The sequence below is a fragment of the Benincasa hispida genome, chromosome 8 (assembly GCF_027475165.1).
Source record: "Benincasa hispida cultivar pf3 chromosome 8, pf3_genome.v1.1, whole genome shotgun sequence".
In the NCBI taxonomy this organism is placed as follows: domain Eukaryota; kingdom Viridiplantae; phylum Streptophyta; class Magnoliopsida; order Cucurbitales; family Cucurbitaceae; genus Benincasa; species Benincasa hispida.
The window spans coordinates 10,675,907-10,688,894 of NC_143485.1; the positions used below are offsets into that span (position 1 = coordinate 10,675,907).

Sequence of the window (12,988 nt, forward strand, 5' to 3'; positions counted from 1 at the left end):
GTACAATTTTTATATTTATATAAGTGTCAGTGGTCAATTTTTATAATTAAAAGTTTAAGAATATAATTGTAACTACTACCTTAGTTTAAAGGTGGTTTTTGTAATTTGTCAAAAAAATTATATATATCTGATAATTTCAAAACATAAAAAAAAGAAAAAAACATAAAAATATCATAAATAACGTATAACACGCATGAAAGTTAAGAGTATAACATATAAATTAATTACATAATTAGGAAGATGTATGTATGTTTGTGTGTGAAACAACATCACTTTTGTAAAATAATGTCTTTATACTAACCACTAAAAATAATTCCTTTTTAAGGCCTCAACTTGATTGTGGGGCTTCCAAATATCAAATACTAAATAATTAAAAACAATTAAATTACAAATTTAGTCGAGAAATTTAGTATTTAGTCTTTTATTATAGGGACTATTTATGAGATTTCATCAAATCTTAATTATAAATTATAGAGATTAAATTCTAAGTTTCTCGACCAAATTTGCAATTTAACTCTTAGAAATAATAATTTTAAAATTCTCTATAGAGTTCATATCAAAATGAATTTAATTTAGTCCTCAATTTTCTTCTTGTCTAAGTGATAGAACTCCATTTCGGTTTGTGGAATCCATATGTCCTCTCTGTATTTCTTATATACATCTCCTCTGTAGAATTGTCGAGTCCTATAAGCCAACACAAGCATAGTCATAGCACCAAACAATGTCGCTCCAGCCAAAATTGTGAAAGATCCACTAAAGCAATGAGCTCCAGTGCAAGTTATCCCCTTTCCCGTGATCTTTTTCCCTTCACGTAATGCTTCTTTATCATACAATCTCCCTGTTACATCCACGTTTAGTAAATAAGATCCCAATGGGACTACCAATTGCCCAAAATTGAACAATGTGGAGTAATGTTTTAGCCCAAAAAGCTCAGAGATTATGGCGAATAGTAATGGCACTTGAAACCCGAACCCGAACCCGATAATCATGGAAGCGAGGTAGACCGAACCCGGAGTTGGATACGCGATGAAAAGCTGACCAATGCAAGTGATGAGAAAAGCAACAGCAAACATTACAGGACGAGGTAATTTGTATTTGATCATCATGGTTTCCGAGACGAAACCGGAGAAGACACGGCCGAAGAAATTGAATATAGAAACCCAAGAAACAAAGATGCTAATAGCTCGTGGTGGGTAGCCAAGTGATTCACCAACTTGGCCTAAATTATCAATGGCTGCAAGAGAAGATCCAGATCCAGCAAAAGTAGCTAAATAAATAAGAGCCATATCTATACTGAAGATAGCTTGCAATATAGAGAAATCTTCCCCTCTTTCGGGCTTGTTCCAAATTCCTGAGCAACATGACTGCGAAATCTCTGTTGTGGTTACGGGGGGAGGCTGCTTTTGCTCATTAATGGACAGAGTAACAGAAGCGTCATCGTCTCTGTTGAGTTTATACAGTAGGTATTCTTCTCTACAAGCGATTAAAAGAGGTAGGAATAGTAAAGCAACGATGACGGTTGCGCCACTCCCATACCCACTTCGAGAGAAAACAACTTCTTTTTGTGCAAGGGTTAAAAACAGGATGAACAGAGCTATAATAATAGAGACGTAAAGTAAATGGTAAAACACTTTGAGTTCTTCAGGATGTTTACGGATACGGATTGGTCGAATTGAGGTGAAAAGAAGGAGGGTTACTGTAGAGGGAAGCCAAGCGAAAAGAAGAACAAGATTAGCTGGATCATCATGCCCATAAATGCCTAAATAAATTTGGGTATAAACAGCACCTCCAATACCAACAAACCCTTTAAGCAAGCCCAAAATGATACCACGACGGTCAGGGAAGTTTCCGACACTAGAGACCATAATGGCTGTATTGGCAAAATTAGAAGAATTAGTACCAAAACAAACGAGACAGAACATTTGCCAGAATTTTGGTTGGGGGATACGGTGTGTGATGGCGAGCCATATCATGAAGAAGCCAGTGAAGTTTAGGAAAGAACCAATTAAGAAGAGAACCCACGCCGGAGCCACCTCGCCGAGAAGACCGGCAAAAATACCGACGTTGGAACCGAGATCTTTGGCAAATCCTAATATGTTAACTTGGGTTTGGCTGTAATCAAACTGGGTCTTGATTACTTTTGAATATGTTCCATAGATATAAGTAGAGCCATTGCCAAGCATCATCATCAACCCGGCAAATACCGAAAACCATCGTCCTGCTACTACTTGTTTGGTAAAAGACCATGCTTTTGAATCCATATTTTTTGGCTTTATGCCTTTGGCTTTGGCTTCAACTTTCACTGCAAAGGGGAATACAATAAATGAATGTTAATTAAGACTTAATAATGGAAAATGAATTAGAGGGTGGTTGGTTATTACACTATTTAAAAGGAATTCAGTTCATTAGTTTGTGTACTAAGTTTGCCTAAGCACATCGGTAAAATTTAATGATGGACACGAAAACAAAGTGAAACTTCCTTATCTTCATCGTTATGAATGGTCGACAACCAATTTTTGGTTAGTTAATCGAATATCTTGAGATAACCCAAATGTTTACACACTCTGGATTTCGCTGGAAACTAAAATAAAGTTCTACTTTTGGGAAATGTATAACTGTAAGTTCAATTAAACATATATGTTTGAATCTTTGTTCAAAACTAGTTTTTGAAACTTTTGTACTTTGAAAAGAGTGGTTTGTTTCAAAACTACCATATTACTCTTAAAATTAAAGAAAATTTCAAAATTACCCTTATTGCTAATATATGAAAAAAAAAAACTGTAGATACCCTATTGTAAAAGTTTCTCTAAACTTTCGAAAGATACATTAATATTCTTACCTTAAAGGGAGTGTTTGGATTGAGATTTTTTAGATGCTCAAAAATTAAGGATACCTGAAAATTATAAACATGGGAATAAGATTCCTAAGAATCAAAGATGATTATGTTTGGTTATGATGGGAAAACAATGTCTAGAAATAGTATGTTTGGGAATTAAAGATAGGGTGTTGCATGGGAATATTATTAGATTTCATCAAAGTAAATTTTATTTTTGTTTAAATTGTGTTATCACTTTCAAAATTTTGTGCAATTATGATTTTAAATAATTAATTTGTGCAGTTTTATTTTAATTATGCAATTATTAAAAACAACCTTAAGCAGTTATATTATATTTTATTCCAAAAATCAAATATAACCAATATCAAATTATAAATACTAAACATAGACAAAATAAATATTTATATTATGTCAATATTCATAGTTATAAACAACAGTACAATACAACACTCATTCAAAATGAGGATACCTAGCAAGCACTAACATGCTAACTCAAAATAAAGAGTACACATCATTTATTAATGGCACCAAAATATATATATATAATTGCCCATGTATAACATGTTATAAAGGCTCCTATTACATAGAATATACTAAAATATTCCCACAGTTTAAGAATGAACATCTTCTTGCAAAACCTCCATTATGAATTCATATTTTTCATCATGTGGAAGATTAAAGAAATAGCCAATCCGAGATTGGTCTTTAGTGATAATCTTACCCGCTCTTGTCCTTTGTCAAACACTTAATACATCTACCTTTCTAACTTCGCTAACTAATGAGTTTTAACATGCTTCTCTTGTAGACTCTGGTTCAGCTACCTGTCAATAAAACACATCAATTTCTTGAATATTATCATTAGCGCTTGAAAGATGACTACTCATAACATTCTCAAGATAATTCACTGCCACTACCATTGGGTCCACACTTCTTGCTCTTTTCTTACTACATTTATTTTATGTATGTGCGGTAGATTGTACATTTGTTGCTGCTTCACTCATTAAGGTAGGTCCATCCACTTCTTTCCCTCCAACTATTGGTGGATGAGACACATAAAAATCATCCATTTCTCTCCAGAAATCATTGTTATCCATTTCTCGATCTACCGCTTCAAACATATCAGCTGGACCTTCAACACTAAGTCCATTGGCTCTATCTTTTCCAAAAATAATGGCTAACTGTTCGTAGAATGGAAAAGACTTGTTTCTCAATCCTTTTGCATTTGGATTGGAAAAGTTAAAAAAAAATACTCGTACCATTTATTTACACCCCATCATCTCCCTCTTTCATTTCCTCTTTATTCACTACTTCAATCTATGATCTAACACTTCTCAATTTTCTCTATTTCTTTATCTCATCTTGCTCTTCTATTGGTTAACTATTTGACCTTCGTTTATCTCAGAAAAATAAAAAAATAAAAAGTTTTCCTTTTCAATTAAGGTATGTAGATTAGAACAAAAAGAAAAAGAATATTGGAATACCAAGAGGATCTTAAGACTTAAATGTTTTAATGAGGTTGTATACGTTTGTAGCTAAGTGTGGTTAATTGCCAAATACATCAATTTTGTATTTGACTATTTTATGCTTTAATATAAATTCTGCTCCATTTGGTGTTTTCTTCCTAAATAAGTGTTTATATTATAAAGTTTTAAGGTTTAAAAAGTTGATATTGTTACAACATTGTGATTAGCTCATTTTATTACAAAAAAAAACTTGTGTAACGTGTCATGCATCACATCGAGGACATTGTTAAGGAAGTTGTTACATATAGGGTAGTAGATTCTGTATAATATTTTTTTTTTTATCTGTCAGTAAAATTCTGTAGATTTCATGATATACTGTCTTTTTCCCTATAGAGATCATTTATTATTTTCTTGAATATTTTCTTAAAGCTAGCTATTTATATTGTGATGTTGTTCAATTTTAGTGTTAGCCTCTTTATTAAAAGAATATGTGCATAGAAAGTTTTGAGCTTAGAGTTTGTCTAAACCCCAACTTTCAGGATTTTTTTATTAAGATTCTTTATATATTTCTTGTTGAGGTTTTGTTTTCGATAGCCCATTATATATAGAGCTTTGGAGAAGTTTTCTTTTGATATTGTATTTAGGAGAAGCCTAAGAACATTGAAGGTGAGAGAATCTCGCAGTCAGGGAGAGCCTAAAGTATGTTGTATTGAGAGAATCTCATACAAAGCTTGGATAAGCGTTATTGTGGAAGTGAGAGGAGCTCAAACTCAGGGGAGCCTAAGTTGAAATAATTGAAGAGGAAGCTATATGTGAGTCAGTGAAGAGGGAGTCTACCATATAAGTATTTTTCATTATAATTGTTAAACTTTTTATATAGAGAAGTTTTTTTTCCACCTAGCACACAACCTCCGGGTGTAGGTGATTTTGCACCAAACTAAGTTACCAATCTCTATCTTTTTATATTTTTGTTTGTTTTTGTGTTGCCCACTTATCATACATATTGTTTGGGATATCTGCTTGACATTTGTATTATGTCTGTAAGATCGATTTTATTTTTTCAAATATTAACAAAGTAAATAACTAAATAAGATTAACAAAAAGAATTCAAATGAACAATGGTTTGGAAGGTGAGAGTATTTGAAAAAACACAGAAATTTCAACTACGTATATCTCAAAGACTTTGAAGAATTAAAAATTTAAAAAAAATTTTTTTAAAAAAAAAAAACTCGAGGGTACATGAGGAAATAAAATACAGAGCATAGACCCTAAAAAAAACAAACAAACAAACAGTTTGTATGCTTGGAGAAGTTAGCTATATTTCAAAATATTTTATATTTTTGCTATCTATTCCGATTTCCCTATTCCTTATTCAATTTACCAAAGATTGTTGTATTTTTCTTATTTTTATTACTTTATAATTTGAAAACTAGGTGAACTTAATTAAAGAATCTACAAGTTAAATGTGATGTCACATACAAGATTTGAGACAAAGAGTCATGGAGAGAAAGTAGTACAAGAACACATAGACATTGGTGACTTAATTTAGTATAACTATACCTACGTTTGAGAGCAGTATGTTCAGTGAAAAAGAACTTCACCAATAGAGTTAGGCAATTACAATGGAATATTTATCTAATAGTTCACTCTATCTAGACTCACAAACAACCAACTCCTAGTGAAGAGTTTAGGCTCCCCCCTAAACTTGAGGCTCCCTCTCTTGATGTACTTCGCATTTAGGCTTCCCCTAAACTTTAGACTTCTCCTCTTGAAGCATTACTGTTCTTTTCACCGTATGTTTGAAATATCCTTCAAACAAGATTGTTTAGGCTCCCCTACGAAATAATTTTTTTTACTCATTGTTATATCACTCAACTGAGTATGTAATAGTTTGTTAATTTCTACATTGAACAGTCGTATGAGTGTAATCTCACAAAGGATTGAATAGAACACCAAGCAACCCTTACATGAAAGAGTGCAATAGTATCCCTAACCTTTTATCTCAATAACAACAATGTTTTTCGCACATAAGCGCAAAAACCCTAAAAGGCATACAAAAAGAAAAATTTAGAGAGACAAAAAGGAAAGGAAATATAGGGGGCATAAATCTATTAGAATAAATTGTATGTGACCCTTTGTTAAGGGTTACATCCTTTCAATTTCTTAAGTTGTAATCTTTTATGAAGGGATACATCTTTTCATAAATAATCAAGTTGAAGAAATGACACAAGACTATTCAAATGACCACAATTATTCTATAAATATGACCTTTCTTCAAATTGATTTTACATGCTTTTCATCAGCATTTTTTCTTCCTTAAGAATTATCTCTATTTCAAAATTTGTTCAAGTTTGATATATCCACAAAGTATAGTTTGTTGATTATGTGGACGAGGGGTTGCTACCGTAAGGAAGATAATCTGTTCTATACTAGGAGACAATTACTCTTGAAACTCAAGCACTAGAATGAGTAAAATTAAATTAAGGAAACAACGTGAATCCATTGGTGTCAATATCTTTCCTATATACAAGATTATGTAACTTCTGATATTTTGTGATACTATTCATATAACAAAATATTATTGGCAAGCACAAAATGGAAAGCTCTGCTGAAAAATCTACAACACAAAAGGAAAGAATATTTTGTTAGGGTTGATGCCCTAAATCTTGTTGGGTCCTATAGTTTGTAATTGTAATGTACAAACATCTTATTTATTTAATAAAATATATGATGTTTTATTTCAATTTTAGTTACATTAACCACAAATCAATAAACTAAGATCTGAGGTTATCTTGTAGCTTAAACATGTATGTAGATGAAGGAACTCTTATCAAAGAGAACCCATGAGCGGAAGCACGATCGATCCAAATTCATTGTGACAGAATTACAAGCATTCACAAACATACAAACTAGTTATGCATTTTCTAACAAATTACAGCATGCTTTAGTAACTAATAACAAAAGGGACAAGAGACATACCATTGAAGAATTTTTCTTCTACAGATCTCTCGCTCTCGTGAAGAACTAGGACCAGTAACCTCTCGTTGTCGCTACGATCACGAACAGTCTTCTCCACGAACAGGCAACCTCTCGGACACCACCACTTGGCAACCTTGGTATTCTCGGAGTGAGAATCCAGGAGGTGTGGGCTCTGTTACGAATTTGGTAAAGGGTTGGAGGAAACTACGATTGAACTATACGACCAAGTAAGTGGGAGAGTTTACTGTCTATCGTATAGACTTTGTGCTTGATCGTTTAGTAAAACTCAAACGGTACACAATCGTTTAGGAAAAATAGGCTTGATCGTTTACACGATCGTTTAGAGAATCTCGCTAAGGCACGCGATCGTTTAGTAAAATTTTACACAATCGTTTAGTTAAAAGCACCTACACGATCGTTTAGTCTCTCGCTTAGAAGGTTGTTGTACAGTCTCTAGTTAGCTAAACGATTGCTCATGCACTTAATGAAGTGATCCTTTATAAAATGAAAACATTTTTCATTTTATCCTTCAGTTATGAAAACTGAACATAACCTCCCACTTCACGCACGGTTAAAGGAGAAACCACCTACAATTATCATATAATTGTTTTAATTATAAATAAATATAATAACTAACTTATCATATTATATCTATAACTTATAGTTTTAATATCACATCATATGTAACATAAACCATATTTATATCAAATTCCTCCAATTAATGTATTTCATACATCATATCAATTATATCACATATAACTGAACCAGTTTAATCATATCATATATAATCAAAATCCCTCTTGTCAATTTGAACATTTTAAACTAATCTAAAAATTGATTCTCAACTTGAATCTATTGAGCTACCAAGGAAACCTTATGGACCTGTAGCTTAAAGCTCCAACAGTATGTGAATAGCTGACTAAACTCTTTAATCACGAGATCCACCATCCGTTAACTGTCGGGCACTCCATTAAAGACCGACAGCTGCACCACAGATATATTTCTGTATCCATCAGATATAACCAGTCAATAGTACGATAACCCTTCACAGATCGCTCGTAAGTACAGTTGGGCTAATTTACCATTTTTCCCCTGTAGTTACATCTAACTCCTTAAGTACCACGGATCTCTCTAAAGAACAATACATCATAGTCCTACTATGAGTGGATACCTCTCGGGCCTTGAAAAGGTATGTGACGCCACATCGTTCAAGCCCCAGAATCAGCCCTTAAGGGTGTAGTCTATCTACTTACCCCTGTTTTAAGGAAGGAGTGAATTCCATCTTATGTAGCTAAGTTCCCAGCTCCCCGATCAGACGAATCTCCAAAGTGGTAAGTTTGAGTCGGTAATCTGGCCACTCGCACCCATGAAAATCAAAGGACTGCCCTCATAGGCAAGAGTTCCCAACTCACTCAAGATTAAGGTCATGTTACCTATGGTCAACCTAGTGAAATGAAAGTCTTTGTCATGAACAACGTTATATAACGAGAGTAAACACATCGTGGTCTAGTCTTATACAAACTCCTTTGTATAGGATACCCCCACTTGCATGTTCTCACATGAATGATCAGGATTAGACCATCTGTAGCACGTCACAACACTTGTAACTATCTACAAAGCAGGTCGTATTTGTAGTGTCACCAGGATAAGGTTTTCCTCTTATATCTGTATACTACAAACCATTTAGGTTATAAGTTAAGGCATGATCCACTTGTATGTCTCTACATAAGTTATAACGACAACCAGGGATCTTAGTTTATTGGTTTGTGGTAAATGCAAATAAAACATCTCATCTTTTATAGACAATAGTGAGAAAAATATCTCATATTATTACATCACAAGCGTTTGTTCATACAGGTGTTTACAAACTACATCAACCCCAACAATAGAGACATACCGGTGGATCATGTTTAAGTGATAACCTAAATGGTCTGTAGTAGATGGATAAGGTTGGATACTTTATCCTGGTGACACTACGAGTATGGCCAGCTTTGTAGATGTTGCAACTGTTGTAAAGTGCTACAAATGATATGATCCTAATCATTCATGTGGAGACATGTGAGAGGGGATATTATATACAAAGGAGTTTCTATAAGATCAGACCACGAAATAACTAGTCTCATTATATAACGTTGTTCATAATAGAGACTTGCATTTCACCAGGATGACCATAGGTGACATGACCTAAATCCTGAGTGAGTTGTGAACTCTTCCTGCCTATAAAAGCGGACCTTTGATTTGTATGGGTAAGAGTGGCCAGAACACCAACTCAACAAGTCTAACATTTTGGTGATTCGTCTGATTGAGGAGCTAGGAATACAACTATACAAGAAGAAATTCACACCTTCCTCAACATCGGGGTAAGTAGATAAATTGCTCCCTTAAGGGCTGATTCCAAGACTTGAATAATATGTTGTCATACCTTCTCCTGGCCCGAGGGGAGTTTGGTCATAGTTGGAATATGATTTATTGTTCATTAGAGGGATCGGTGGTACTTAAGAAGTTAGATGTAACTATAGGGGCAAAACGGTAATTTTGGTCTAGCTGTACTTACAAGTAATTTGTGAAGGGTCATTGTATTGTTGACTGGGTATATCCAATAGATAAAGTAATATATGTGGTGCAAAGAATGTAGCTGTCGGTCTTTAATGGAGTGCTCGATAGTTAACGGATGGTGAATAATTTAATTAGAGGAGTTTAATTAATTATTTACGTACCGTTGGAGCTTCAACCTACAGGTCTATGGGTCCCCTCTGTAGCTCAACGGGAATTAGTGAGAATCAATTTTTGAATTAATTTGAATTGTTCAAATTAATTGAGGGAATTAATTATATGTGATATAATTAATTTAATCTAATTTATATAATTACTATAATGATTTGATACATTATAATATAAAGTTTATTTGAGAGGAAATAAATATTTGAATATGATTTAAATATTAATTATATGAATTTGATTCATATAATTAAATTTAATATAAATGGAATTTATATTAAATGCTATTGGTGATAGAATAGAAACTATAAGTTATATTGTATTTGATATAATATAGAAACTATAGGTTATGTGTTGTATTTGATATAACATATAGTTTAATATATATTATATGGTAAGATAGTTATCATATAAATGTATATTAAATTAATTTATGAAAATATATTAATCTAATTTAATTTATTTTAAAAATCATTTTGGGAGGGAGTTGTAACCCTTTCATCCTTTTTTTCTCTCTAATACGTGATAATGGGGTAAGGGAGAGTGGTGGTTCTTCTTTTTCCTGGTATGGTTTCACAAAATAGGATAATAGATCACAAAAATGTTCTGAGAAAATCTAAACCCCTTCACTTCTTCTCATATCTCTCAAAATTCCTCTCTTCTAAAATAGTCAGAGCTCACAAAACTCCTCAATTCTCACCCAAAGAATACCGAGACAATCAAGTGGTGGTGTCCATTGTGGGATTTTGAGTTCGTGATTTTTGGAGAAGATGATACACGAAGAAGATCATTCTTCAAGAGTTAATACTCTCACCCTAATTCTCTCTTTTCCTTTTTATTTGCATGTTGTAAATTTATGATTACGAATAACATTTGTACTTTATAATTTTGATTATGTGAAAATAAATTTTGGATTCATCCTTCATATTTTAAATAAAGGACAACTCGAACAAACAAAAAACCCTCAAGAAGAGTAAAGACAAGAAGCTCAACAGAAAGCCTAAAGAAAAAATGAACAACCAACACAACTGCAATAATAAGTTGTGCTCCCCCTTTGGCTAAATTTTTTTCTTTTAATGGTAAACATACAAACAAGATGAACACATACTAGTTTGAGCAACAACCAAGAAGTCAACCACCACATCCATAAAACAAGCTAATCAACAATAGAGTCAAGAATAAACAACAACCAATCAACTAACGTCTAAAATAGAAACGAGAACCAAACCAACCAAATAAAAAACAAAGAAAGTCTAAAGTATGAAACATAACTGAAAAACACAACTATTGATAGCCCTAAGCACTCCCCATTCTGTTGGAAGCATTGACGAGCCCAATCTAAAATTCACTGTAAATCTCACAAAGTTTGAAGAGAAAAAGCCTTGTTCTCTTACAGAACTCAAGAATGCACAAGAGAAGAATATTGTTCTCTTGAAACTCAAGTTTCTTCTATTGATTTGATTGTCTTCCTTCACTTGATTATAAATGAGAGAAATGAACCTTTTATATAGTACTCAAGAGATGCTTCCTAAAAGATACAAAATAAATGAAGTACATCTACACATACCATTCATATACTTGAACAAATATATGTATCTAAAAGTGCATGTATCTAGAAATTAGAAATTCATGTATTTGGAAATGTATCTAGAAATGTATTATCCATTATGTATCTAGCTTAATTTCTAACATCCTTCCTTAAGCTACACTTCCATGACTCTGAGCTTCTCTTTCATTTTCCAGAAAAAGTCTTTCTTTAATGTTGTGATGAAATAATATGTCTACAACTTGATCTTGTGTCTTGCAATACTTGATGCATACTTCTCCTTCTTTGATCAATTCTTTGATGAAATGATACTTGATCTTTATATGTTTACTTTTTTCATGAAAGACAAGATTATTTGAAAGTGAAATAGATGATTTATTGTCAAAGAACATGATGGTCTCTTTCTCTTAGGAACTCCTTAATTCATATAGTACCTTTCTTAGCCAAAGTGCTTGATAACTGGTTGTAGACAAAGAAATGTATTCAGCTTTTGTTGTTGATAATGCTACAACATCCTACTTCTTTGATGCCCATGAAACTGCTCCAAAACCAATATTAAATACATATCATATTAAATACATATCCATAAGTACTTTTGTAATCATCAATATTTCCTCTCCAATAACTATAACTATAGCCAACAAGCACATTATCCATGTTCTTCTTATAGTGGATTTCATGAACATTAGTTCCAAGAATATATCTAAGAACTCTCTTTCTAGCTTCCCAATGACTTCTCTTTGGTGATGTTATAAATCTGCTCAATAAACTGACTGAGAATATAAGATCAAGTCTAGTTCTAGTTAAACTCATTAAACTCCCAAAAAAACTTCTATAGATGGTGGCATCAAAAGCTTTGCTATCATCATGTTTGCTTAGTTTTAAGCCTAGTTCCATAAGAGTACTGGCAAGATGAGCTTCTCCTTTTTGAACTTTACCAATGAATCTCTTGCATACTTCTTTTTGGAAATTGCAATCCCATCATCACCTTGCTTAACTTCAATACCATGAAATAATGAAGTAAACCCATACTAATCGTCTTAAATTCTTCCTTCATGCTCTCTTTGAAATCTTCAATCAACATATTTGAATTTCCAATAAATATTAAATCATCAAAATATAGACAATTGTTCAAGAAATTACCATCTTTATCTTCTTTCGTGTAGAGAGCATGTTCGTATGGACATCTTTTGAAGCCACCCTTCAAGAAAAATTGTCCATACAACTGTACCATGATTTTGGTGTTTGCTTTAGTCCGTACAATACTTTTTTTAATCGACACACTTTATTTTCTTCTCCAATCTTGACATAACAAGGGGTTTTATCAACATATATTTCTTCCTCTAAATACCCATTTAGAAAAGCTGACTTGACATCCATTTGATGTAATTGCTAGTCATTTTGTGCTGCAAAGGCTAGAAGCAATCTAACAGTCTCCAAGTGAGT

At 32.9% G+C, this 12,988-nt stretch overlaps 1 protein-coding gene across 1 annotated transcript; it reads right to left on the bottom strand.

The window, feature by feature from the left end:
• Positions 1 to 572: 572 nt before the first annotated feature.
• Positions 573 to 12,776, bottom strand: LOC120083912 (protein NUCLEAR FUSION DEFECTIVE 4-like). The gene is made up of 5 exons (XM_039039820.2): positions 12,686 to 12,776; positions 12,448 to 12,539; positions 3,817 to 4,014; positions 3,627 to 3,657; positions 573 to 2,302 (listed from the first exon to the last, which is right to left on the bottom strand). The coding sequence occupies exons 1-5, from the start codon at positions 12,774 to 12,776 to the stop codon at positions 573 to 575; spliced, it is 2,142 nt and encodes a 713-aa protein (XP_038895748.2).
• Positions 12,777 to 12,988: the final 212 nt, after the last annotated feature.

Bases quoted from the DNA above. Each gene is read 5' to 3' on its own strand.
- LOC120083912 (XM_039039820.2), bottom strand. From the start codon at position 12,776: ATGGTACAGTTGTATGGACAATTTTTCTTGAAGGGTGGCTTCAAAAGA. The intron at 4,015-12,447 runs GTACTCTTATGG...TTCTACGAACAG, and splicing joins AGGAGAAGCTCATCTTGCCA to TTAGCCATTATTTTTGGAAA. The intron at 2,303-3,626 runs GTTAAAACTCAT...TCCCCTTTGCAG, and splicing joins AGAGTCTACAAGAGAAGCAT to TGAAAGTTGAAGCCAAAGCC.